Source organism: Halichoeres trimaculatus, unplaced genomic scaffold (assembly GCF_033239565.1).
Source record: "Halichoeres trimaculatus isolate MK-OKI-2021-1 unplaced genomic scaffold, fHalTri1.1 fHalTri1_scaffold_8, whole genome shotgun sequence".
NCBI lineage: Eukaryota > Metazoa > Chordata > Actinopteri > Labriformes > Labridae > Halichoeres > Halichoeres trimaculatus.
The window spans coordinates 6,394,702-6,421,111 of NW_027437186.1; the positions used below are offsets into that span (position 1 = coordinate 6,394,702).

A 26,410-nucleotide genomic window follows, 5' to 3' on the forward strand; every position below is an offset into this window, starting at 1 on the left:
AGCTAGCTTGTCCATCCCCATCCCCCGGGGCTAGATCCCATGTTCCCAACAACAATGGGTGGAAGGACAGGTCCATGTCGTCACCTCCCAGCTCACATCCGAGAACCAGCACGTCGTCCTCACCTCCTCCTCCTCAGCCCGAGGGAAATCATCAAGCTCTACACTAATATAAAAAATAAATATAGTCTGAATGCAATGTATCCTTATCTGATACACCTCTCAGGTTAGCCTCAACTGCTGCAGTTATCATCAGGTAAATTAAATTAACATTAGCAGCTAGGTGCTAACCAGAGTTATATGACCATACTGAGCAGAAAGAACTGTGTGCAATTCTTGAAGTTCCCTGATATTATTTACTTATGTGTGTTAACGTACTGTGAGGAAGCTCAGTTACAAACCGTAACTTACGTTACCATGCTAAAACCACATTCATCAGGCTATCACGCTAGGTAGAGCAGTTCTTGTGTTGCTAGGCGCTGCCCAAGCAGCTGCCTGTTGCGGCAGCTCTCTCGTCTTTGTCCGTTTTTTGTAATTATCTCCATCTCTTTTTCGTCATCTTTGTATTTGGAGTGGATCATCACTCTGTATGGTTCACTGTCGGCCAAGGACACCAAACTTTTTGTGGCTTCGGCGATATTTTTTACTATTTTTCTCCTGTGTTTGTCTGAAGATCCTACATGTAACCATGGCTGCATTGTTTACATGCAAAATTAGCTGTTAGCAGCCTGTAGCATGTCAATGCTAACTAGTGTAGGACTTGATGATTTCCCTCGAGCTGAGGAGGAGGAGGTGAGGAGGACGTGCTGGTTCTCGGATGTGAGCTGGGAGGTGACGACGTGGACCTGTCCTTCCATCCATCGTTGTTTGGAACGTGGGACCTAGCCCCGGGGGATGAACGAGCTAGCCGTGCTAACCCAGCGGCATCGTGCTGTTCACGGACATGGCTGACGGAGCTGACATCGGACGCCGGCCCCACATTGGAGGAGCTTCGCCTGCTGTGAGCAGACAGGATCCAGGAGACAGAGACTGAACAGACTGCTGGAGAAGCTCAGTCCTGGACCCTGTGGAGGTGGAGACTGGCTGAGCTGGAGAGTGGTGGACGGGATGTCGTCATCTAATATCTTATGGACCTTTTTGCACTTTCTATACACTTTCTTACTTTTGTTTTCTTAAATGCTGCGGTGACTCCTGAATTTCCCCTCGGGGATAAATAAAGTATTTTCTATTTCTATTTCTATTTCTATTGGACAGTTGGTACAGATCCATGCTTCAGCTTCAGGTTCTTGGTGAATCCTGCTTTGTACTGGCCCTCATTGAGAAAGCAGTCCGAAGTGAAATGGTGAGCTCACACATACAACATTTTAGGAGTTGTTGTGGGTGCATCTCCATCAAAAATAAAATTAATCCACTGTGTCTTCGAAACCTCAGATGATGTGGTTAAAAAAAGACTTCTGTGCTCTTTTGTGCAGCCACCAACAGAGCATCCGCCGTGCTTTGCTCATACCTTTGCCATGTTTATTTTGCCGAAGCAGCCAAGGTGAAAAACGCGCCGCCCAGAAGGGGCAGTACAAGGGGCGGGCCTGGAGGAGTTACTTTTTTAAGGATCATGACGTAATGCTGGGCAGATCTCAACTCCGCGTGTTTGAGCACACATGTCCTGAAAGCAAACTTTGTCTGGAGCAAACAAGAGAAAGAGACAATGGAATTTTCTCATTTTGGGGGTGTTTGTAGACAGGCTGGGGACGCATATTACTGTTACAAAACCAGTCTAAAGTAAATTTTGCATTATATGGGACCTTTTAGCTAATAATTTTTACGATAATGAGGGGCTCCTTAGAAAAATGTGTAACCTGAAAGAGGTCCATGGTCTAAAAAAAGGTGAGAACCCCTGCTCTAGTTATCTAATGAATGAATACTTAAATACTTGCAGATTATTTTTGTTTTATCCATAAACAAAAATAGGGTCAATAGGACACAGACCTCCTGGACCATAATTAAAGTCTTTATATACATCTTTTCTACTCTTGTAGATGTTGTTCTCTGTAGCGGGGGCTCGTACTCTGGCATGATAAACGCCATTAGCTCTCTGAAGCCTTCACCCACAAAACTTCATGGGAGCAAATCTTCAGTAGCCTTTTTGGTTATTAGCAGGCTGATCTTCTCCGCTCTGTACAATGACGTGTGCTAACAGGGCTAGCAATTGATGTGATGCGAAACTGCCTGTTTTCCATCTCTGCTATTTTCTCCTTGTGTTTTGAGCTCATGTGGTTAAGAATCGAACTAGTTATTCTACATGCATGCAAGTTTAACGCCACATATACTGCACTGCACATTAACTTCATGGTTTTTGTTGGAGTACTTCCAAGCATCACTTTTCTTGACTGACATGTCGTGTTCAAGTTGTGTCTCCAAAAGCAGCGCTTGCACAGGTGTGTGAATAAAAAAACTATCACTGGAATAATGGGATTAACGGCGAGTACTCGATCAGTCGTACCCATCCCTAAAAAGCAGCCTCAACTTTCAGACATTTCTTCTTATATTTCATTCTGGTAGTGTGTCTACACTAACATGGAGTGGTGCATGGAAGTAAAAAACACTAAAGGATCACAACAGACACACACAGACTGAAACAACTGTTGTATGTAGCTTTGCTTGAGTCCAGCTGCTGTATCAGCACTGATGTATGCTTCTGTATCTTCCTCTGCTTTATGCTAACCACTCAGCTCCCTGTGCTCTGCCCCTCAGCCCTGAAGTATTACAGAGCCAAGTGTAACATCCAGGCCGAGATCGAGGAGATGCAGGAGGAGCAGCGCTCCCTGTCCTCAGTGGAAACCCTCTCGGTTTGGAAGCTGCTGGCAGACGACCGAGTGCGAAAGCAGGTGCTCTGTGTGGTGGTCATCAACATCGGCATGCAGCTGTCCGGCATCGATGCTGTAAGTACAACTGAGTAATATAAACATGCAGGCAGGGATGTAACACTCGAATATCATGCATCAAATGTACTGAAGTGGCTACACAATGTGAATAGATATGGGCTGAGTTTGCACTTCCTGTGCCATGGAAAGGGTGTTGAAAGTTATATGACTCATGTTGTAGCCTAAGCTCTGACTGGTAAGCTTTAAGCATTGTCCAAAAGAATGACCAGGACGTCAGTTTACTCAAATTAAGTCCCACGTTTCCTTTAATAGTGAAGTCAAGCATGTGACTGTTATATGAACGGAGGTGATGTTAGACTGTTAGAGGTGCACTGTATGTTCCTGCTATTCAGAGTTAGCATTTGAAACATGCTCGTACACAGTTGAGTTCAAACACTTCCATTCACCTTGCTCTAACTCCTTAGGTCAATAAAGGGCTAAATTTGAAAACGACCTCAAGTATCAGTGCTGTTGACAGTCGAGGCTGCTGCTAATAATACAGACTGTTCAGTGTCTGCTTACAGGAGAGAACACATTCATAGAGTCCAGCTTCAATCATAAACTCACCGTTCTCTGTGTTAAACACATGGGATGCTGATTCACTTCACGTCCTGTCTCATACTGTCAGTGTGTTTGGAGATGCCTAATCTTACACACTACAGACATGTCTGATCAAAACAAATTTTCTTGTTCAAGACACTTTTTTACTGGATACATTGTGCCAAGGTAAGGTATTTATCAGTACAGTTACATAGGAAAACTGTTTGAAACATGACATCAAGCAAACGTTGTAGTAACTGGCTATATGTAGTGCTATCGGCAGCCTGGTGCTCTGATGTATGTAGTTTAGTAGCTGTCTATATTTAGCGCAACAGGCAGCCCGCTTCTCTAAGACATGTCTGTAATGTGTAACGGTAGTAAATCCTGGTTATGTCCTGACAGCATCCACCAATCAGAGCTAACGTAACCTCACTCTACATTTTATTGATAGACTCTCAAGTTTGAACAGACCACTGCAGAATAACTGCTGACTGTAGGTTGGAGTCAACATTATCACAACCAGTTTAGCTCCTGTGTTAGCCTTTAGCTCGTGCTCTATCTCTCTCCTGTTTATCTTTCTTCTGCTCTTCTGTCCTTTTTCTGTCTGACAGTTAGGCTCCAGTGTCCACCATCACTACAAAATTAATCACAGAAATCGTTTTCGGCAGAGAAAAACATAGATCTCTCTTCTTCGCTACTAAACTTCGTCAGCCGGCGTGGTGTTGTCACAGAGACTCAGACGTGACGTAAATCAATCCCGTCCTGCTCGACCCAACCAGGAAGCTAAGAAGTAAAGTAAATTTAAACAAATAACTTGTAACCAGTAATATTGGTGCAGATAATCTCATTTTAAAGTGTGGATTACGATCAGGCATATATCTAGAAGGGAGACTTGTGCAAGATCACTTAGAAACTCCTCACAGCCCCTTTAACTACAAATTAATACATTATCTTGTCACTTTGCACCCTGGGAAAAGTTTTCTTAAAAGAAGTAAAGTAGTGTTAAAAGATCTGCCCTTTAAAACGAATGCACGTCTTGGCAAGGGTCGCGCACTTATGACAGTTGGTGATGGTGCTCATGGGAAACAGAGTCTTTATTCCAGAAAAACACAACTAATTACAGCCACTACGATCAGCGCCAAATGATAGTCCTCACAGAGCCTTTATTCTGCCACCAACGTGTGTCAGACACTGGCCTGAGTGTGTACCTACCATATTTAGGTAGAGATGGAAATCTAACCTGTGTTTCTACAGGTGCACCTGGCTTTTGAAGTGTCTGAGAAGAGACATTTAAATTTGTTGGCTTTGCGTTATATTGAAAACACACCAAGAAATAAGTCAGTGACTTAGTCTGAGTATAGATAGTGATAGTCAAACACAGCAGTAGTAACATGTGCCTCTGACTCTGCACTTTAGACTTTAAAAATAAGGCCTTTAGTGTGTTGAGGCTGAGTGAATGTCATGTGCTTTCATGAGAGTCAGGATGGAGGAAAGAGGATTTCAGGAGCAGCGTGTGATACAGGAAGCTTTCTGACATAAAAGGGAAAATAGTCAAATACTTGTCAGTTTTTGCCATCAGGTCAGAGATCTGATTTACAAAGTACTCTTTAAACACAAGCTCTCTGATCTCAGGAGGACTATCCGCCTGTATAAAAGGTTGTGGATTCCAGTGTGGGAGTACAAGAGGAAAGTCTATCATCCAGTCTGACACCCATGATAAAGTTCAGAGAAGTGGGAGAGACACTGTCTTGTCTCATTCACATTTAGTTGATGGTTTGTGAAGTTGTTTGTACTTCAGGCTTTTTCTGCCTGTGTTCAGAAAGCACAGAAGAGCGGTTAGAGCAGGAAATGGGCTTAGAGTCCGCTGGTTGGATTCAAACCCACTTAAGGGCTGACCTCATGGGGCGTACAATCTACTCCACTGGACCATACCAGCGCCCCAAGCTGGTTTTTGAACCCAGACCAGAATGGGACAGTGACTCAGTGGATACACCAGCTGAGTCTGCAGTCAGGCTCCATTGCGTGTCGATTGCATACATCAACTCACACAGGCTGCATGTTCGGTCCAGCATGTTGCAGGGCGGTGGAGTTTCTTGCGCTTCCCTCTCGATGAGGAACTTCTTGTTCATGTTGGACCATAAAACCTCAAACCTGTTGACTCCTGGTCTACCTGTGCTCATTATGTTTGTTTGTTGTTGTAGTCAAGCTAAATACAATCTCTTTAATTTTGAAAGTCAGTGTTTTTCTGGTAGTTTCTGTGCACAACTTCCTGCCCTGCCCGATCGATAGGACGGTTGTGTATCTGCGTCGACGCAGCCAGACCACAGCAGAGCTGATCCAGTGTGAGTTAGCGCATTGCCTTGAGTAGAAATCTATCTGATCCAGCAGAGCATCTAACCGGAGACACATCTGGTGTATTTTGACTGCAAGTCAGAGGTGTGGCCCAAGGATAATTCAAGGCCAGGGCCCGTATGCACGACAGGTCATAAGGGGGGAAAACAGACTGTTTGTACTAATGGTGAAAAAAAATGTTGATTAGTGGAATGTATGAGCCAGGTTAAACTGTTAAGTTTAATTGAGGCAGACCCCGCCATAACAGGTGCTAACGTCAGGATTACAGCGACTGTTCAGCTGTTTAAAGACAGACATCGTGTGATGCGTGATCGTTTTAGACAACATATGCAAAGACAGTGGACAATCCTTTGAAAAGATGGTATTGTGTAGCCATACAGCAACTTTAGATTTAGGAGACACATTCTGTCAGTGAACAGATGAGATAAAGGAGGCAATCAGAGTCTCAAACCCGTGAGGCTCACTGGCGTCAGTTTTACAAGTTTGATTCGCTCTTTCCTTTTATACGTCTGGGTCCTTTCAGGATGAGTGAAATGACATGATGAAGTTCATGAACTGCTTTAACAGCTATTCATAGAGGTAAATGGGCATTGCTGCAGTGCCTGTTCCTCAAAGCAACTTTCATATTACTGATTTTATTGTTGAGGTTTTCTACTGTGCGCTCAGAAACACCACACACATTGACTCTGTTTGAGATCACCAAACTTTCTCTTTCTCTTTGTTTACCTGATTGACTCACTGATCACAGCTGTTTGTGTATTCTTTTAATAAAATCTCCATTTCTGCAGCTAAAAAGTCACACTGTTACTGCTCGTCAGGTTTATTGCTGTTTATGAGTGGTAGACATGTGCAGTTTAAATTTTTTGATGGGGTTTTCCAGGAGGTTCCTCTTAGTTATGCACCTTCGTCTCTTTCATGGTGTAATAAGTTAACAGGCTGATTTTTTGCAGTCACACTGCAGAACGGGCCGTTCCATAACAGAATGTTAGGACTAACGGTCTTGTTTGTTTAAAGACTTAACGTGCATACGGGCCCAGATCTTCTGGACACTTGTGGCCCAACTATTAAAAATCGTTTGCTGAATTGTCATCCTGGTTTGACATAGACTGTGCATGCCTCTGTTCTGGATGGATTTTAAGTTCAGCTTCCTGTCAAGATGAATTGACGCACTGCAAAAACTGAAATCTAATTAAGTGTGTATGACTTATTTTTTTTAGCAGAACATCATCTTATTAGACTTCATATGATCTACATTCACCTGACAAGTCCAGAAAATATCCTGAGTGGTGTGTTTGGTTGATCTTTCCCTAGCTTCAGAGTTTCCCTGTGACATACAATGTGATATAGCCCAGATGAGGTGTTTTCCAGTCTTTTGGTCTGTTTGCAGGTCTGTGCTGCTGACAGTCTCCTTGAACCGTCTGTCTTTCACTGATAAAGCCTGGGGGTTGCTGTAGATGCGATGGGTGATGATGAACAACCTTCGCTCTGCAGTTTTAAATCTGCAGCCCACCAGCCGGGGTTTCCTTTTTATGCAGCAGACAAACACATCCTGGCTGTAGGAGTCGTAAAGGTCAGCGCTTATGTGGATATCTGCTCTCCACGGTTAGCTTCATTTTTTCTGCACTTGCACTTCACGTCTCCTGTCAGCTCTTCAGTTTTACGGTTCTCTGTTTGCTTTTTGATTCTCTGTCTCCACCCTGACCACTCGCCCCTGTTTCTACGGCTCCCTCATCTGATTGATCTAGCTTATTAGGCAGACACTGAGATGGAAATAGGCCCAGGTGATGCTTCATTGTTTTATGAGCCTCATGTTGTCTTTTGAATAACGCCAAAAGCTGATGTAATCATCTTTTCTGCCGATATGATTAGCCTAATTCCCTCTCTGAATGATGCCCTGTAGATTCATTCATTATTCAAATGATTACCTGGGTGCCCCGGCCAGAAAGTGCACGCTGTAAGCACTGGTGCTGAACTCATTAGTACGCCCATCTCCAGGCTGTATTTTGAGCTGCTAATTAGCTCTGCAGTGCTGAAGCAGGCACAAAGTGAGAGGAGAGGTGGAGATGGAGAGGTCTGAGCTGAAACTGATGGTGGGTCTGATAGTTATGAAAACAGTAAAACAAGAAGAGGAAAATGATGTGTGTGGCAATAAAATGATTTAAAGTGAAACAGTGAGCGTTGTGTGTGGTGTTACAGACTGTGATGAGGCCTTATGTCAGACATGCTGACTGCGGTAGTTTTGAGTGATGTAAAACACATTCCTGATCAAATGTTGAGTAGATTTGTGCACAACGATACGATACTTGCTGAAATCTGGTGATGGGATTTTGATTCGACTCAGGGTTGAATTTCAGATAACATTATTTCTTTGTGTTTGCCACTTTGATTTTAAAGATGGGGTATTCTGCTTTCACTTATTTTAAAAATGTTAATAAAGTAACAATGCCACATGTCCAGACAAAACGTGTGCAGATTTCCAAACCTCTACAAATTCATATGTTGTATATAGGGATAGGTACCGAATTAGGTCCCTGAATCTGTCTGTAAACAGATCAAACGCTGCGTTCTAAAAATGGCAGTGGATCTCAACGAGATCTTGCTGAGATCTTCACGAGTTAAAAAAAAATAAAGAGGAGGTTATTGTAGATATTTAAATTGTTTCATGACATATTGGAGGGGCTGGCCACAAACACCAAGCTCGGCCCATGTACAGGCCTCCACAAGACTAGCCAATCAGAGGGAAGGGGGTTTGAAGAGCGGGGAGCTTTAAAGAGACAGCATCTAAAACTAAGACAGAGGCTGAAATGATATATTGCTAAAACACCACAGTGAGAAAAATATGGATTTTTTTTAGGGCTGTGTCGGGCCAAAATGACTCATCCTATGACCCATCCTTTATGTAAACAGATGCTTCCCGATGACGTGGGCAGGCCATGTGCGCTTATGATACCCACTAAAGTCTGGTCCATATTGGAGTAGTGTGACCGCTGGCCGTAGTGGGGGAATGGCTCTGTGGGGGGCATTCAGCATGGTTTGAATGGCCAATGTGACTGCACCCTCAGTCTCACCTCTGACCTGATGGTACAGTCTTGTTATTCATGTTTCACTTAAGTTCTGCATAAACTGGATTCAATCTTTCAGCTTCAAAGTAGAGTATCTCTCTAAACAGAGTCACAAATGTCTCACAGGCCAGAAATGAAAAGGTAGATGTTAAATTTAATGGAAGTATACCCCATCATAACAGGCGCTAGCGTCAGTATAACAGCGCCTGTTCAGCTGTTTAAAGGCAGACATTGCACAATGCGTGACCATAAAAGATGAAATATCCAAAGACAGTGGGGAATCCTTTGGAAAGGTGGCGATGAGGAGCCATAAAGCAATACCACAGACCAATAGCTCCTGCTATTAGGATTTTTGTTTAACGATTTTTTTATTAAAAAATAATAATAATTACAAGTCTTTCATTTTAGTCTTTGTTCATAAGCTGGGTTGAAAAAAAGTTGAGACGTCAGATCCCCGGAGTAAATCCTAAAATCTGACTCACATGTGATCTGCATTTTTTGGGGGGAAAATATGGCTCCTGATAAAGTCTGTAGACATCATCATCATCATTAAAAGTTTTTACTTGGTCTGGGGTCAAAAAAGTGAACTAAAAATTACAAAAACTGCAAATATGGAAGAATTGCTATTTAAATCGAATCAACACCCAAAAATTGTAAAAGAATCGAATCGTGAGAAAAGCATATCATCCCAGCCCTATCTGTTACTGCAGCAGTCCAAGTGATAAAGTGTTTTGAGTTGGGGGAGTATATGACCATTTAATGGCCTGGCATGTACCATGGTGTGTGTCATAGTTTTTAGATTTTTTTTTGTAGTTGTTTTTTCTGTATCGGGCTTGTAGAATATTTTCTCACTGTTCTGAGTCATTTAAAAACTGCAGGGTCAGTCTTTCTGTGGGGTTGCCAACTGTCTATGCACCAAATATTGAGTGAAAATGTTTGATTGGAGCTGTGTGTCACAGAAGTGTGTGTTGAGTGATTGTTGTGTGTGAGCAGGAAATAACTGTGATCCATAGTTTTGCTGAAACTGTGTTTATATTCATAAATCTTCATAAATATATAATCTTCATAAGTATTCATAAACAGAGACCTCAAATAAACCAGCGGATTAAGTCTCAGACCAGTGTGTGAAATACACGGCCACAATTGGAGGGTCCACCCTAAGTTGTGCTCCAGTACAACTCTCTGTCTTCTGTCCTCTCCAGTGTTGTGAACAGGGTTGCAAAGAATTTTCAAATTTCGAAACTTTCAATGGGAATTTCCAGAAATTAACGTGAATTTTCGGAAGTTTGTATGAACCACATTTACCTGGTCATATACAGGTATAAATTTTAAACATTTTGTTTTCTTATGAGCATACAGGTCATATGCAGTATTTTTAAATTAAGTTGATAACAAGAAAAAACCCTGAATTTCGGAAACAGAAACTTTCAGGTAATTTTCCCAGCTCTCTGCAGGTCATTCATCAGGTCCCTCCGTGTAGTTCTGGGATTTTTTCTCACCGTTCTCATGATCATTTTGACCCCACAGGATGAGATCTTGCATGGGGCCCCAGATGGAAGGAAGATTATCAATGGTCTTGTTTGTCTTTCATTTTGCTCCCCCGCTTGATTTATTCACACCAACCTGCTCGCCTATTGTAGATTCACCCTTCCTAGCCTGGTGCAGGTCTACAGTTTTCTTCCTGGTGTCCTTGGACAGCTCTTTGGTCTTAGTCATGGTTGAATTTGAAGTCTGACTGTTTGAGGCTGTGGACAGGTGTCATTAAAGCTTTGGTCTATGATCTGAAACCCAGTTTGGCTGATGAGACACATTTAAAAAACCTAGTCTGCTCCCCCCTCACTCACCCCTCTGTGTTCCAAGATCCCACCCCTCAGCTCGTATCGCCTTACCTCGCCTCCTAACAACACGCCCCCTCCGACAGAGCAAGAAGCTGGCAGGCAGAAAATGTAACTAACATGATGGTCATCCCCCTGTAACACACGCTGGTAGCTTTTTCAATTAGACCGGCGCGATCGAAACCATGAATTAGCCGGCGAAGCAGGTCTGACGTTGCCACTGCCAGCTGATCAGAGCAGAGCCAACTGTGGTCTTCACCAGCTCAGTTTACAATGCTAAAGATGCGTGGCTAACTTGTGCTAATATCTATTGACAAAACCTACCTGTTTGACCAGCAGCGTTCAGTCATTAGCCAGTACAGGCACAGACTAACCAGAGTTATTCAGCTGACATCTCCCACTGTGGTAAACAAAGTCATTACCTGTTCAACAGAAACTCAGCTGTCTCTGCGTCAGTCTTCAGTCCCAAATCCCTCTGCAGGTTTTTCCACCGGTCGTGCATTTCTCCAATATTCAGTCTCTGTTGGCACCTGTATCACTCATAATTCTTCCTTGCTTCAGCCTTTTCCTCCAAACCTTTTTCGTTTTCTTCCCTTCGTGTGGAGGGTAACAGTAACAGCTTCCTGGTTTTGGTCTTCTCTGGCTCCATGACGCTTCAGTAGCTGAGCAGCTAGCTGACGTGAGAGGGGTAGTGGGGAAGGACAAGGCGGGACATGGGCGGGACAGTGCAGAGCAGGGGAGACAGGGGATTGGATGGACTCACACACAAACCTGAAATGAGGGCGGTTTGGATTGGTCAATAATTATGCTGTTTTGCAGCTGATGTACTGAATGGATTTTTTTTTTCTCGCTCTTATTGCTTCTTATATTGCATAGATCGGACCATAACTGGCTCATAAACTGTTATTAATAATTACCAAGTTTCTTTTTTTTTCCTTTTTTCCCTTTTTTTTTTTCCTTGGAAAAAAAAGGGAAAAAAAAGGGGAAAAAAAAGAAAAGAAAAAAAAAGAGAAAAAAATAGACGAAAAAAAAAGAGAAAAAAAGGAAGAAAAAAAGAAAAGAAAAAAAAGGAAAAAAAATAAATAAATAAAAATAAAATAATAATTACCAAGTTTCCAAATTGTAGACCATGGCTTTATTACATGTAAAGAGTAGAGGACAGGCGAGTTTCTTAAAGAAAACGTTACAGGTCTGTGAGAGCCAGAAATCTTGTTAATTTGTGGGTGACCAAAAAATTATTTCCACCACAATTTACAAATAAATTCTTGAAAAATCCTACAATGTGATTTCCTGGATTTTTTTCTTATTTTGTCTCTCATAGTTGAAGTATACCCCTTATGAAACTTACAGACCTCTCATCTTTCTAAGCATGAGAACTTGCGAACTCAATACTTTTTTGCTCCACTGTATTACAGTGTGTTCAGCCTCTGTGCACAAACTCTGGCCCATCACAAACCATTCTCATATTTGGTGCCTGTAGTACTTCATTTCTTTTTGTCACATGATACCTTTGAGATAAAGGCGTGCCCATTTGTACCTCAGAATAACAAATTTATTTTGAAATGCTTTGTGATGAATGTTGAAACATAAATAAATCCCCTTTGGAAGCTTGGAGTTGAATAATCCAAGATCAGAATGTGTGCTTTGGCGGCGTGAAAGTTTTCCCAGAGTTTGATTCACAAATACTAAACACATTTTTTGAGTTCAGTCTAATCACAGTTATGAAACAGCAGTCACCTTCCTGTAGTTACTTGTTGGGTAATTTTTTCCTTCGTTGGCAGAGAGAGCAGCTAAGGTGAGTGACTCAGTAAACACAGGAGGTAAACTACTACGACTGACCATGATCGCCTCCTCCTCCTTCCCAAACATTGTGGTCAAATGTTCTTTTCTCAGACAGGCTTGATTTAAAATGTGATGGGGGATTGTTTCAAACCCTGATCTCTAAACTTTTAGGTTCTCCTCCACAGATCTGGTTTTACACCAACGACATCTTTGAGGACGCAGGAATCCCAGAGGCAGAGATCCAGTACACCACAGCAGGGACAGGGATCATAGAGATCATTGCTGGACTCATCGGGGTAAGCAGTCATTGGAGATAGATCCAGATCCATACTGGAGCAGAACTACTTTTACAATGGAAAAGCTCAGTCTATTCAAAAAGCAGTTAAATAATCTATGCTCTGTGAGTTTCCTGGTTCATTTCATTTGAAACATGGCATTTCTGATTTCTCTGACTCTGACACATCCAGGAGGTTTAGAGCAGGCTGGCTGTGATGCTAAGCTAAGCTAACTACACTCTGAAACATGCTGTGTGTGTTTTCCTCCTGCAGTGTTTCACCATTGAGAGGCTGGGCAGGAGGCCTCTCATGATCTTTGGTTTCACCATGATGGGCATCTGCAGCGCTGGAATCACATTAACCCTGATTTTACAGGTCGGTCCGTAGGGGTGTGTGTGTGTGTGTGTGTGTGTGTGTGTGTGTTACATGTGAGTTACAGAGGGATGATGCTAAGGAGAAAGATGGTACACAGAGGTTATAAGTCTTTCTCCCCTTTTTATTTTAGACTTGGCCTGGGACTAGGGATGGGTACCTTTCATATGTGAAATGATACAGTAGCGGCGCCTGGTACCTGGCAATCAGTATCGGTACTAAATGGTACCAATTTTTCGGCACTTTTGTGTGTTTATGTGGTAAAAAATATCAATTTGTTTAATAATAAAATACAAAAAAAATTCAAATCAACATATTTATTCTTCACTATATAACCTTGCAATTCTGTGTTAATGTCTTCCACTCCTTCACAGTCACTTAACATGGAACGTTTTGGGTTAACCTGAATCGGTACCTGGTACTTTTGACAGAATTCGGTTGGTACCTATTTAAGTACCTAATTCCGTACCCATCCCTACCTGGAACAATAGTCATTAAATTAATTAATCATAGGATAAATGGAATTTACTCAGTAATTTTGCCGGCCTCAGTATATTGCCATGTGCCTGTGTGTTTGTTTTCTCATCTTTAAAACAGGATGGATGACAAGAGTCAGCTGGGCGCATTTGTTTCATAGTACAATGAACAAAGTTAACCCTCCTGTCAGCCCTCCAAAATCTTTTTCCTTGGGGAAGTGGGGTCGCTAGCTTCTGGCTAGCGTAAACACACAGAGTGCAGCAAATGAGCCTCGTGAGCTCATCACGGGCAACGCAGCGTAACGTAGTAAAAATTAGGAGGAAAAAAAATGATTGCAAAGTGAAACGTCACATCCCCAGTGTAGAAATATTTTGGCTTCAAACAGAATGAGCATGGTGAGCCCATCAACACAGACAAAAAAAGGCAACACAACAAACTCACATGCCCACCTTAAACACAACCACCTGACCCATTTACAATAGTAAGAAATACTCATGGATACTCATGGCAATAAATGTGGGGCAATATATCGTCCAGTTAAATTTGTTTTGTTTGTTATCAGTCCAGGCCTATTTTAGACAGAAGTGGCTGTGTCAACATGTCTAACTCTGACTCGACCCACTGAGCATTTTCTAGCAGCAAAGAAGGTAAAAAGACAAATGTCAAAAAGACTTCTTATCTGATTTGAAAATGGAGCAAAGCCATGAAGTGTGAAAAACTGCAGTTTCTCGAGTGTCCACTTCGGACTGTGTCCTGAACTGAGCCCACAGGTTACACTGGGAGCAGTTTTCTGTCTGCTGAGATAAAATAAAGGCTCTGAGTTGTGAGCGTGGCTGAGTTGACGGACAGGTGGAGGTTTGTAGATGACTCAAAGAGGCTTAAAGCTCAGCTCTACACCTGAACCAACATACACCACGTCAGTTTCCAGTAGTTATTTTTTATACTTGGGCTACTTTTTTCATCTCCTGAGGGCAAAGTTTCTCTGCCGTCTTTACTACCCCTCAGAACTTTCTTGTCAACACCACACAGCCAGTAATTAGCCCAGTAATGGGCTCTGTAAGAAGACCAGTTGGAAATTTGTCTTTGCGTTGATTGGATTTCAACCACAGCTGGAAAAGTACTTTGGAGAACTGGCTACCCCTTGCTGCATGGTGGCGCAACGGTTTGTGCTGCAGCCTCACAGCTAGAAGGTCATTGGTTCAATTCCCAGCTTGACTGGTGGGCCTTTCTGTGTAGTTTGCATGTTCTCCCCGTGCATGCGTGGGTTCTCTCCAGGTTCTCCGGCTTCCTCCTACAGTCCAAAAACATGCTCACCAGGTTAATTTAACACTCTAAATTGTCGTAGGTGTGCATGAAAGGTTGTCTTGCCCAATGACAGCTGGGATAGGCTCCAGCCACCTGCGACCCTGAACAGGTTAAGCAGTTTATTAAAATTAAATAAATGAATGAATGAAATGGCTACCCCTGGCCATGGGAATAAATAGCCAATCCAAAAACAGATGACATATTTGATGTAGAACGTGTGTAAGATCTGTAAAAAATTAGTCTACCTCCATCTATCTCCCACTGCTTATCTGGGTCCAGGTCCCTGGTCAATAATTGATGTCATAAGCAAAGACCAGTGATCAGTGTCCCCAGCTACTTCCACCACCTCCTCTTTGGGGACACCGAGGCATTTTCAGGCCAGCCAAAAGATATTATTGCTCCTTTGTGTCCTGGGTCTACCCTGAGATTTCCTTTCAAATGACCGAAGCAACCCCCCAGAAGGCATCAGGGAGGCATCCTCACCAGATACTCAAACCGTCTCACCTGAGCCTGTCCCGGATGTCTGAGCTCTGAACCCTCTCTCTTAGGCTGACACCGTGTGGAGAAAGCTCATTTCAGCTGCTTGAATCTTGTTCTTTCGGTCACTACCCACAGCTCCTGACCATGGGTGAGGGTTGGAACGTAGATTGACCAGTAAATTGAGAGTCTTGCCTTCTTCAGCTCTCTCTGTAGCACAACAGACCGGTACAGCGTCCACATCACTGCCGATGCCTCCGTAATCTATCCGTCAATCTGCTCCGTTTCCCCTCACTTGACTCTGAGATACTGAAACTCCTCTGCTTGGGGCAAAGACTCTATCCAGGAGTGACTCAGAGCCATCATGGCCTCAGACTTGAAGGTGGTCTTCATTCCAGCTGTTTCACACACAGCCGCAAAACACCCCAGTGTAATACCTCAAATGCACTAGATACATATGCAGTCTGACTCTGTTCTGTTGCGTCTTGACTGCATTTGTCAACTCACATCGGCTGTGTGTTCAGTCCGACAAACAGGCGAGAAGTTCCTGCTCTTCCCGCTCCATTGATGAGTGTCTCTTCATTCATGTTGGGCTGTAATACCTCAAATCTGTCGACTCCTGGTCTGGCTCCACTCATTGTGTCCATTTGTTGTTGTAGTCAAGCTAAACATTAACTGATTTTAACACGGTTTATTTAGTTTGAAAGTAAAACAAACTGCTCGAACTGTCCCACTCGATCTTCCCCACGCTGAATTTATGCCTCACAGCTCTGTCAAAAATAGGACGGCTGTGTATTACCTGTGACATGATGGACCAGCTATGCAGACGTACTGCAACAGAAAGGATCTAGTGTAAGTTGACACATTGACTTGATTGGAAACCTGTTTGATCTGGTGCCGTGACAGAATGGAGAGACACTGCAGATGCATCTGGTGTATTTCAGCTGGAAGCCAGAAGTCAGTGTCAGTTTAGGTCAATATGACCACATCATCTGCAAAAAAGCAGAGACGGGAGCCTAGAAACCTCGAACCTGACTCCCTCCACCTCTGGGCTGAAATCCTGTCCATAAAAGTAACGAGTTCATCCCTGACTGGGAATGGGTTCGACTTTCAACTCTCCTGTGGTCATGTGTGAATCTGTCCATTGTGTGAATTAGTCTACCTGTGTGCACATGTGGCTGTGGTTCCTAAGTTAATCTATCTCCACCGCTGTTGATTTTGGAAGGCGTTTTGCAACCCACTATTTGTGTTTTGTGGCTCCCACTTTGGGAACCATTGTCTTAAAACAATAAACTACAGACAGGATGTTTTTAGAGTACAGTTGAAGTTTTCAGAGAAGTTGGGGAAAAGTCCATGTCTTCAAACAGACGTCTTCATGTTGTGCTGTTTTTCTCCCTGCAGGGTCACCTTCCCTTTATGCACTACGTCAGCGTTGGCTGTGTGATCGGCATCATTGCTGGCTTCTGCATCGGTCCAGGTGAGAGCACATCACTGTACTTGAAACAAGATAATTATACTAAAAAATTGCTTTAAAGAAATGATTTCCCCCTCAGCTACTTATGAAAAAGACCAAGGTGAAACGGAGCAGCCCCAGAGTCATGTAAAAGACACGTTTCTGTAATTGATAAGTATTCAAAGCATGAAGACACTGGAAAGATGCAGGGCACTAACTCATCATCAGCCTGAGGGGCGACCACTGCGTGTGTTCTTTATCTCATTTTAATATTATTAATGGTCGTATCACTTTAGTCTCCTCATATTTATTAAAAGTAAGCTTGATTTATTCTCCTTCCAGTTAGTGAGCGTCACTTTGGACTTTGTTCTATTGTTAGGCTGCTTTGTGTTAGCAAATGGCTCCCCCTAGAGGTCAGTTTGAGAGATATTGAAAATGTAATGATGTCAAACTGTCAGTTTTTAAGGGCTTACATTTTTTTAAAGATAAATATAAACTATAATTATGTTATTCAGGCATATCAGTTTTCACACATTGTTCTTTTCTATTCTGTGACATTCCTCTAAATTATATCAAACATGCTCTCCAAACCTCCCGACACTGTGATTAATAATCCTGTTTAATATACAATTATGTGTTTCAGAGACTCCATGTTTAATGACCACATGTTAGAGACTCAAACAGTATTAATAGTATCAAACAGTAAAATGAATTATTAGTAACGTGCTGTCTTTGATGTATGACTCTAGACCCACATGCTGATTCTGCACCAATCAGCTGATGCTGTTTATACTAATGAGGCTGTTTCTGGTGCTTTCTGGTGCAGACATGAATAATTGAGTCATGATCATAAATTATGTTTTACATAGATGAATATTTATGTTGTATGCTTTTAGTTTTTATCTGTTGTTCCTCTTTTTGCAGAATAACATTTCTTCTAAAAGTCCCTGTGAGGAGTTTGAAAGTGATCTTGAAAAAGTCTTTCTTCTAGATATATGCCTGATCATAATCCACACTTTAAAATGAGATTATCAGCGCCAATATGGTTATTACTAAATGTTGCATCTCAGCTTCCTGATCAGGTTTAGCATGACCAAAATGGTTTACGGCACATCTAGGTCTCTATGACAACAATGACAAATTTTCTTCGGACTGCACATCAAATATCGAGATGTCAGAGTCTGAGTTTGATGGTACCTGGAGAGCTTTTGAAACACCTTTTCCGCGGAGACGGCTGATCCTCTTTATGTCGATGTGGGGAAAATTTTCAGGATATAGTATTTATAACTTTAATGTAACTCTGTTTCCCCAGTCAGCAGCTTCCTCTTTGTTTTTTTTTGTGCACCCAGGAGTGCATGGTCATTCACAAGATACGCAACAGCGCCCCTCACAATATGACAGTGAAAACACTGATTGATGGAAAATCTTGTCAATGGCATGGAAAGAGTTAAATGTCATGTCATCATGACAGTGTGCATAAGACTCCCAGTCAAAAGGTGGCAGTCATTTTAAAACAGGTCCTCCTCACAGCATGTTTTAAGTTATTAAAATGTCATTGAAAAATCTTAGTGTCTTAGTGAAATTAACCCCGGCGATATGATTCGTCCTGAGAAATGTCTCCAGGTTGATTCAACACTGCAAAAAACTGTAATATTATCAGGTGTTTTTGTCCTATTTTCAGTAGAAACTGTCTTTCTAGACTGAATATGAGCCACATTTACCTGACCAGTCCTGAAAAATGTTGTATTTCAAGTTATTTAAAGACAAAAACGAGATCTGAATTGCTAACAAGTAAAAAAATCTGGAACAAGAGAAAAGTTACTTGTATTAAGACATTATTCTAATTTTGGACAAATTTTCGAGCAAACTTTTCTTGTTCAATTTGCAGATTTTTTTTATTTGTTGCAAGCAATTCAGACCTCATTTTTGTCTTTGAATAACTTGAAACAAGACATTTTTGTGGACTGACCAGTTGAATGTGGCTAATCAGGTATAATAAGACAATTTTTACTTAAAACAAGACAAAAACACTTGATAAGATTTCAGTTTTTGCAGTGAAGACTAGGTTTGTGGCTTGTATTGATGCTTTCATGTGTTTTTCTCGTCACAGCCGGCGTGCCTTTCCTGATCACTGCAGAGCTGTTCAAACAGTCCCACCGCCCGGCGGCCTACATCGTAGGAGGGTCACTGAACTGGCTGTCCAACTTCACTGTGGGCTTTGTCTTCCCCTTCCTCCAGGTGAGAGCTGAGTGCCAGAGAGAGCTCCTCTCTGTGAAAACTTCTCTCAGTCCAGAATGCTGATAAAACACAAGCTTCTTTAAACCAAGACAAACATAATGTGATCAGAACTGGCTGATCTGATGACTGACCCCCCCACTGGGCTTCGTGCTAATCCTCCTTCTTGGTCACTCACTTTTCCCAAAGCTGTAAACCGAGGCTGTTACATTTTAGGACCCGAAATGTTCCGATCAAAATACCAACAAATCCCTCATTCGTGATTCATGAATGATTTCAAAGCTGCTTGAAAGATCAAGTGATGAAATCTCTTTCATGGGTTAGTGAATGAAGTCAAGAGCTGAATCTGAAACAAAGCCTCACAGCATCAGGAGTCAAAAATGAAAAGGGGAATCATTACAGAAGGAAGAGAGACCCTCAAAAATGGTTCTGCAGTTGCTGCGTCGGCTCTGATTTGTGGCTCCGGCTCACACAGAGTATTAAGAGTCATTTCCATCAGAAGAAAAGTTATGTTGGATTCCAGCCAGAACTCCCTAGGCTGTGAAATTTTCCTCCTTTTGTCATTTTCTGAGCAGACAGGAATGTGAAGTGCAGTAAAAACTGAGGATTATTTTAACCAGGTGTTGTCAATCCTCCACCTCTCTACTGATCAGCCTTTCAAAGAGTGATATTTAAAGGCCCTGTGAGGACTTTATCAGTGATACTGAAACAGCCTCACTTTTATATGTTTATCTGTTTCGCAATCCACAATTTAGAAATTAGATTCTCAGCAACAAAATGATATTTCTCTGTATCTGTGGTCCAGTCAGACTTTCACGTGAGAACATGAATCCAATTATGGCATGTGGACGAAAAGTCTCTTTGATGACTCGACTTTCTACTTTCTGAGATTGTTTTTGTAGAAATGATGGCCACTGGAGCTGGACTGTCAAAAAGAAACAGAGGGTCAGAGCAGAAGAAAGCTAAACAGGAGAGTGATACAGCCTGAGCTAAAGGCTAATTAGCCTTTAGCTCAGGCTGTATCACTCTATAACTCAGGGGCAAATCTGTTTGTGCTAATGTTGATTCCAACCCACAGTCAGCAGTTATTCTGCAGTGGTCTGTTCAAACTTGAGAGTCTATCAATAAAATGAAGAGTGAGGTTACTTTAGCTCTGATTGGTAGATGACTGGCAGGACATAACCAGGATTCACTAACGTTACACATTAAAGACACGTCTCAGCACCGGGTTGTGAGGAACACTAAACAGATAGTCTGCTCACCGTCTGGGCCTGTATGCACATCCAGTCATTACACAAACAGGAATGACCCATTTGGCCAAGGCGTTAGTCTCATGCACAACTGCCAAAAACTGGCCAATCAGCTAATTGTAGTATAAAAGCAAGGCAGGTGTATAACGTCATATATCTGGGGAACTTCCTGAAATACCCCTCTCCAACAAAGTAAAATTGTATGTGCATTATCTACGTAAACAGCAATTAATGGGAGAATTATTGTGTCTCCTCAATCTAAATTTTATGTATATCTCAACATCATCATACTTTTCTAAAGGACTCATTTGATCTCTGAATATTCCTTCTCTTTGCATAAATTGTCTTAAATGGTAGCACATAAGCCGGACATCCACCATTCTTGAAAACAGCCTAACAGGTGCAGTAATCCTGCCATTAGCGCCTTTGATGGTCTGGTCTTGATCTGTTTTAGTAGGATTGCCTTGCCACCTTGTGGCCCGGAGTCTCATACACACTGTCATAAAGACGTGACTTTTAACCAGACGTGTGTTTGTTTTGGAACAAATCTTGTTTTTTGTTCAAGACAACTTTTTACCAGATACAACACGATGAGGTAAGGTATTAATCAGTACAGTTATGTAGCACTGTTGTTTGAAGTGTGACAACAAGCAAACATTGTGAGTTTGTACCTTACGTTAGTAGTCGGCCAAATGTAGCGCAACTAGCAGCCCAGTGCTATGATGTATCCCTAGTAGGGATAGACTGATAATCAGACGGGCCGATAATCGGGGCCAATATTGGGCATTTGGAGGCATATCAGCATCAGCCTTTTTTTAAAATCTGAGGGCTAATAAGAAACAAATTTAAAACTGAGTTGTTGCTCCGCTGTTTGCAGTCACTACTCTGTCCCCAGCACTGTCCCACCCACAGTACCATTTGATTGGTTACAAGCAGAGACATGGCTTGGGAAACAGCCAATCAGCAGTGCAGTTATTACAGTTATTCCAGTTACATTGAAATTTTGGAAAACTTTATTTACTGTAGAAAACTTTAGCTATTTATTTTTTAAAGTTTTAATTTAACTTTATAAAACGTGCTACCAAGTCTGTAAGCTGTTTAATAAAATCATGCTTAACGGTATTTGAATGAAGTTAAGTGTTGGAGTTTGTATTGTTCAAAATTTTGACACCAGTATTTTCACTTTGACTGCAAATTAATATCGGCTCCAAATATTGGTTATCGGCCTCATTGACTACAAATTATTGATATCGGTATCGGCCCCAAAAAATCCATATCAGTCTATCTCTAATCCCTAGGCTAGTGTAACAACAAGCAAACTGTCAGTTTATACAGTAGTTTAGTAGCTGTCCATGTGTAGCGCCACTGACAGCCCGGTGCTGTGAGACGTGTCTGTGATGTGTAACGTTAGTGAATCCTGTGGGTTGGAATGAACATTAGCACAAACAGGTTAGCCCTTTTAGCTTTTTGCTCCGGCTGTATTTCTCTCCTGTTTATCTTTCTCTCTTCTGTCCTTTTTCTGTCTGATAGTTAGGCTCCAGTGTCCACCATCACTACAAAATTAATCACAGAAATAGTTTTCAGCAGAGAAAAACACAGATCTTTCTTCTCACTGATAAACTTCGTCACCTGGCGTGGTGTTGTCATAGAGACCTGGATGTGCTGTAAATCAATCTGGTCCTGCTAGACCCAATCGGGAAGCGAAATTGAAGCTACAAGATAGCATTTTGAAATAACCTAGATTGGTGCTGATAATCTCATTTTAAAGTGTGGATTATGATCAGGCATTTATCTGGAATCACTTAGAAACTCCTCACAGGAACTAAACCTGGTTCATGAAAACCTCTAACTGTGTATTTTTTTTTGGATACTAAATACTGGATACTTTTTCTGGATACTAAACTACGTTACAAACTGATTTTACAGAGTTTAATTGTTGTCATGTTTCAAACATTAGCGCTACGTTACCTCAAATAAACACATTACCTTGTCGCTACTTTACTACAAATTAACACAGTACCTTGTCGCTTTGTATCCAGGGAAGAGCTGTCTTAAACAAAAAGAAAGTAGAGTTAAAAGAAGATCTCCATAAGTTTTCTCCTAAAAAAGTGCATGCCTTGGGAAGAGTCACGTCTTTACGACAGTGGGTGATGGTGCTCATAGGAAACAGAGTCTTTATTCCAGGAAAATGACCTATTCTGTATAATCCTCTCAGAGCCATTGATATAAAAGACAGTATAATGTAGAATTTAAGTCAGAAGGGGCAGCATGTTACATGATAAGCTATGAGCTAATAGCTAACAGTGCAGTTTGCATCACACTGTATGGGGCCCACATAACGGCTCTGTCAGCTGGTTTGTGACTCATGATATGAAGCTTGAAAATCACGGGCTTTAAGAAAAGCCGGAGTTTCCCAGTCATGAGTAAAATGGTGTTTGATTTTTGGGTCTTTTGCTGCTTTTAGAGTAAGTAAGTGAAGTCAGTTTTGGTCAGCGGTCTCTGTTAATCTCTTTCTTCTGTCCTCTCCTCTTTCCTCCCTCGGCCACATCCCACCCACAGATGTCAGCAGGCTCTTACTGCTACCTGGTGTTTTCAGCCATCTGTTTCTGCGTGGCCATTTATGTCTACTTCTGCATCCCAGAGACAAAAAACAAGACCTTCATGGAGATTAGCCGCATGTTCTCCAAGAAGGAGGCCGTGCTGGAGTCGCAGGGCCTGATCCACGTGGACCAGCTGAAGCTGAAGAAGATGAACGGTTACGGCGGCGTGGAGTTTGACAGCTCTTCTTCTGTACCTTAACTGGGCTTCATCTCCTCACCGAGACTTCAGAGCTGTTTTTAACTTCCTCTTTTCTAGACTCCAGTTTCAACATGTACGCTACACCAAACAGCACCTCACCTGGGGCCAGATGCATAAAACCTTGGGTCCAATTCACTGAAGGGTCGTGCAGCCAAAACCGACCCCCTTTTCATGCAGATGAGCCTCAAATGTCCCAAAGTGTCCAAATTTACAAACACCAGCACACTTAGCTACAGGCTGCTTGAGTTAGCTTATTTTCTTCTATAAAGCTGTCATGGTGTCATGGCAAGATTCTTGTGGTCATGATCAAGTCCACTCAAAACAGAGTCTGATAAATCTCCTGACGTCTTTATTTTAGTCAGTGCTCAAATAAGTCTGGGGCTGTCTGTCCGGACAGAAATCTCATGTTTATGTATCTGAACGAGCTGCTCTGGATGCTTTAAGCACATCGAAACACAGCAGAAGATCTCTTTGGAGCCTGGGTTCCTGTTAGACTGGAAAATAAGTGTCCCTGAGAGTCAAATCACACGTTTAATAAGAGACCACAGGAGATGAGGAGACTGAGTGGCTGTGACTTAAGGACCCTATTTTTTTGTGACAGTGCCACCTAGTGTTCAATTCAATGAGCAGGTATTTCATCAAATAAAACTTCCTTCCCCTGCTCTTTAAAGACATCCTTTTATCGAAATAACGCTTCACACGATATGTATAAAGCTGAGAAACAGCTTCCATCTACTTTGACCAAACTGACGCTTTTCTACTGATCGTAATCCGTTCACACCGTTTTTCCACACACTTCTCATCATACTATTGTCTTAACAGTCAAAGAAATTGCTCATTGATAGTCTGAGCTGTGTGAAATGTTAAAAAAGCTGATACCTTCCAGACTTAATAGAAAAACTGTTTTCAAATTCTGCATTTTTTAGTAATGAAACTAATCAATAATCTCTGACTTTGTCCAGGCTGAAGCTTAAACTAACTCCTTACAGGAGCCTCTAAAGTGTTTCTGCACCCTCCTGAAGAACTTCATACTTTTAAAGAAGAGATCTTGTTTATTTTGATATACAAGGTCTAAATGAGCTTCAGCTCAATAATATGGAGTCACCGCCGCTGACGGTGCTCTATTAGTTTTGGGAAAATGTCAGCAGCAAAACGAGCACTTTACTAACCAGGCAGTCCTGAGGGCTGTGTGCAGTCATTAGTCACGTTTACATGGAGCCAAATATTCTGAATAGAATCAGGTTAGAAGCCCAAACGGAATGAAAATGCTCCATATAAACACTTCATTTGGAATAAACAGGCCGAATTCAAATGGAATTTCATTCCGATGCACAGGGGTAGAATTTTCCTTTTCCCATTCCGATTAAAAGCGAAATTCTGTCATGTAAGCGGTGAATCGGAAAGTTGTCAGGCTGGGTTCTGTCTGCGCATGCTCTGTCCTGACATAAACAAGCAGTGACATATGACGTCTACTCACATGGAAACATGGCGGCTTCCAAAAAGAGCACACAGCACTGGTCTGCGTCGGAAAGTTTGTTTTTAATACAAACCCTCAAAGAACTAGACATTGTCGCACACTTAGACGGTAGGAAAACAAGAAATACTGAACTATTTAAAAAAGTCCACGAAAAACTCAGCAAGGCAGGGGTGGACCATAACGTCTAACAAATTAGGAACCGCTGGAAAATGCTAAAGGCTGGCTACTATAAGGCTAAACAGCACAATAGCAAAAGTGGGTATGACCCCAACAACTTTCCATTTTTCAAATAAAAAATAAAAATAAATAAAATCGCAGTTCCGATTGAATGCCGTGGCACATTTAAACACCAGATCCGAATAGATCGCTTAACATGTAAACAGTTCGCCTGAGAACTTCATCGGAATGATTATAATCCGAATGAGAAAAAAGTCTGCATGTAAACGTGGCTGTTGTTTTTACTTTTTCATGCCAATTGAAATAATCTTCTGTTAAAATCTCTAAACTGTATGTTCAGCCTCTCATGCTCAGAAACATGTCTGACAGTAGCCACAGTTACATGAGGAGTTTTTTGTCTTTCCGAATAGAATCTTTCTGAATGGCTTTTCCGAAAACAATAGTATACATGGAAAGGAATATTCCAATTTCTGGTCTACATGCGCCGCTGTAATCAAAGAGAATAGTCAATGGGGCATGGGCAGAAAAACGTAAACATCACATGATTTATTGAAGAGTTTTTCTTTCACTTGTTGGAATAACTCCGTATTGCGAGCTTGTCGTCCGTCCAGTCTTGAAATTATGTTCATTTCTTTCAAAGTTTGGATCAAAAACAAACTTTCTGCAGCAGTCCAGTGCTGACTGCTCGCCGCCATTTTTAAAATTGAGGAACGTCTCTAGTTGCGTCTTACGTCATATCTGAGCATGTGCTGAAAGAACGCACCCTGATAACTTTCCATTTGAGTGGATACATGATACCTCAATCGGTTTGGGAAAAGGAGTATTCCACCCCTGTGAAACCGATTAAATGTCCATTTGGATTGGCTCTTTTCTTTCAGAATGAGGTGTATACAAAGGTTAGACTCTTTCCGTTTGAGCAAATAAACCGAATGCAAGCAGAATATTTGGGTCCATGTAAACGTGGCTACTGTTTGCCTTAATGCTGTGCGCAGTCACTCAAACACTAGGGGACGCTGTCACAGAAACTACAGTCCCAGAAATGCTGCGCTAAAAACCGCTACTCTCAGAACCAAGTGATAATAGTTCTCTCCCTACAAAAACAAAAGCTTTGGTTCTTCTTATTCAACAACTGAAACAGTCTTCAGGTGTTTTCAACCACAGGAACTTTACCCAGAGCAACAAACATTTCACACAGGATCTAGTGTTTTTCATTTCCCAAGTGTTGACAAATCCATCTGCCCTCTACTGGTCTGGTGGTGTTTTGCAATTACAGTGGTGCCTTGACTGATGAGTTTCATTTGTTTTGTGACGGAGTTGGAAACTGAAATTACTTGTGTGTCAAACCAATTTTCCCCATTGAAATAAACTGAAATGTCATTAACCAGTTTCAGACTCCCACTTACCCAAAAAACACCCCAATTTTTCTATTTATTGTCTTTTAGTAAAAAAAAAAGTTCTTATAAATAAAGAGTATTGTCTAAGAACACATAACATTAGAATGAACTGCAACAAACTGGTTTTATCAAGTAAAATGCCCCTGAGAGATCAGACGATTTGAAAGGAGCTGAATCTCATTGGCTGATTTTTGCCCTTTTTGTCATGCTTTCCTCACTTTCATCAGCAGCTG

At 41.8% G+C, this 26,410-nt stretch overlaps 1 protein-coding gene across 1 annotated transcript in view; it reads left to right on the forward strand.

The window, feature by feature from the left end:
* The window catches only part of slc2a15a (solute carrier family 2 member 15a), a 44,406-nt gene extending 19,271 nt beyond the window's left edge, over nt 1-25,135 (forward strand). Inside the window, exons 7-12 of the mRNA XM_074675816.1 lie at nt 2,746-2,933; nt 12,672-12,782; nt 13,035-13,136; nt 16,794-16,869; nt 18,956-19,083; nt 22,890-25,135. Coding sequence (XP_074531917.1) covers nt 2,746-2,933; nt 12,672-12,782; nt 13,035-13,136; nt 16,794-16,869; nt 18,956-19,083; nt 22,890-23,129 — 845 coding nt within the window. The 3' untranslated portion in view covers nt 23,130-25,135. The remainder of the gene's footprint in view (nt 1-2,745; nt 2,934-12,671; nt 12,783-13,034; nt 13,137-16,793; nt 16,870-18,955; nt 19,084-22,889) is intronic.
* The last annotated feature ends 1,275 nt before the right edge of the window (nt 25,136-26,410 follow it).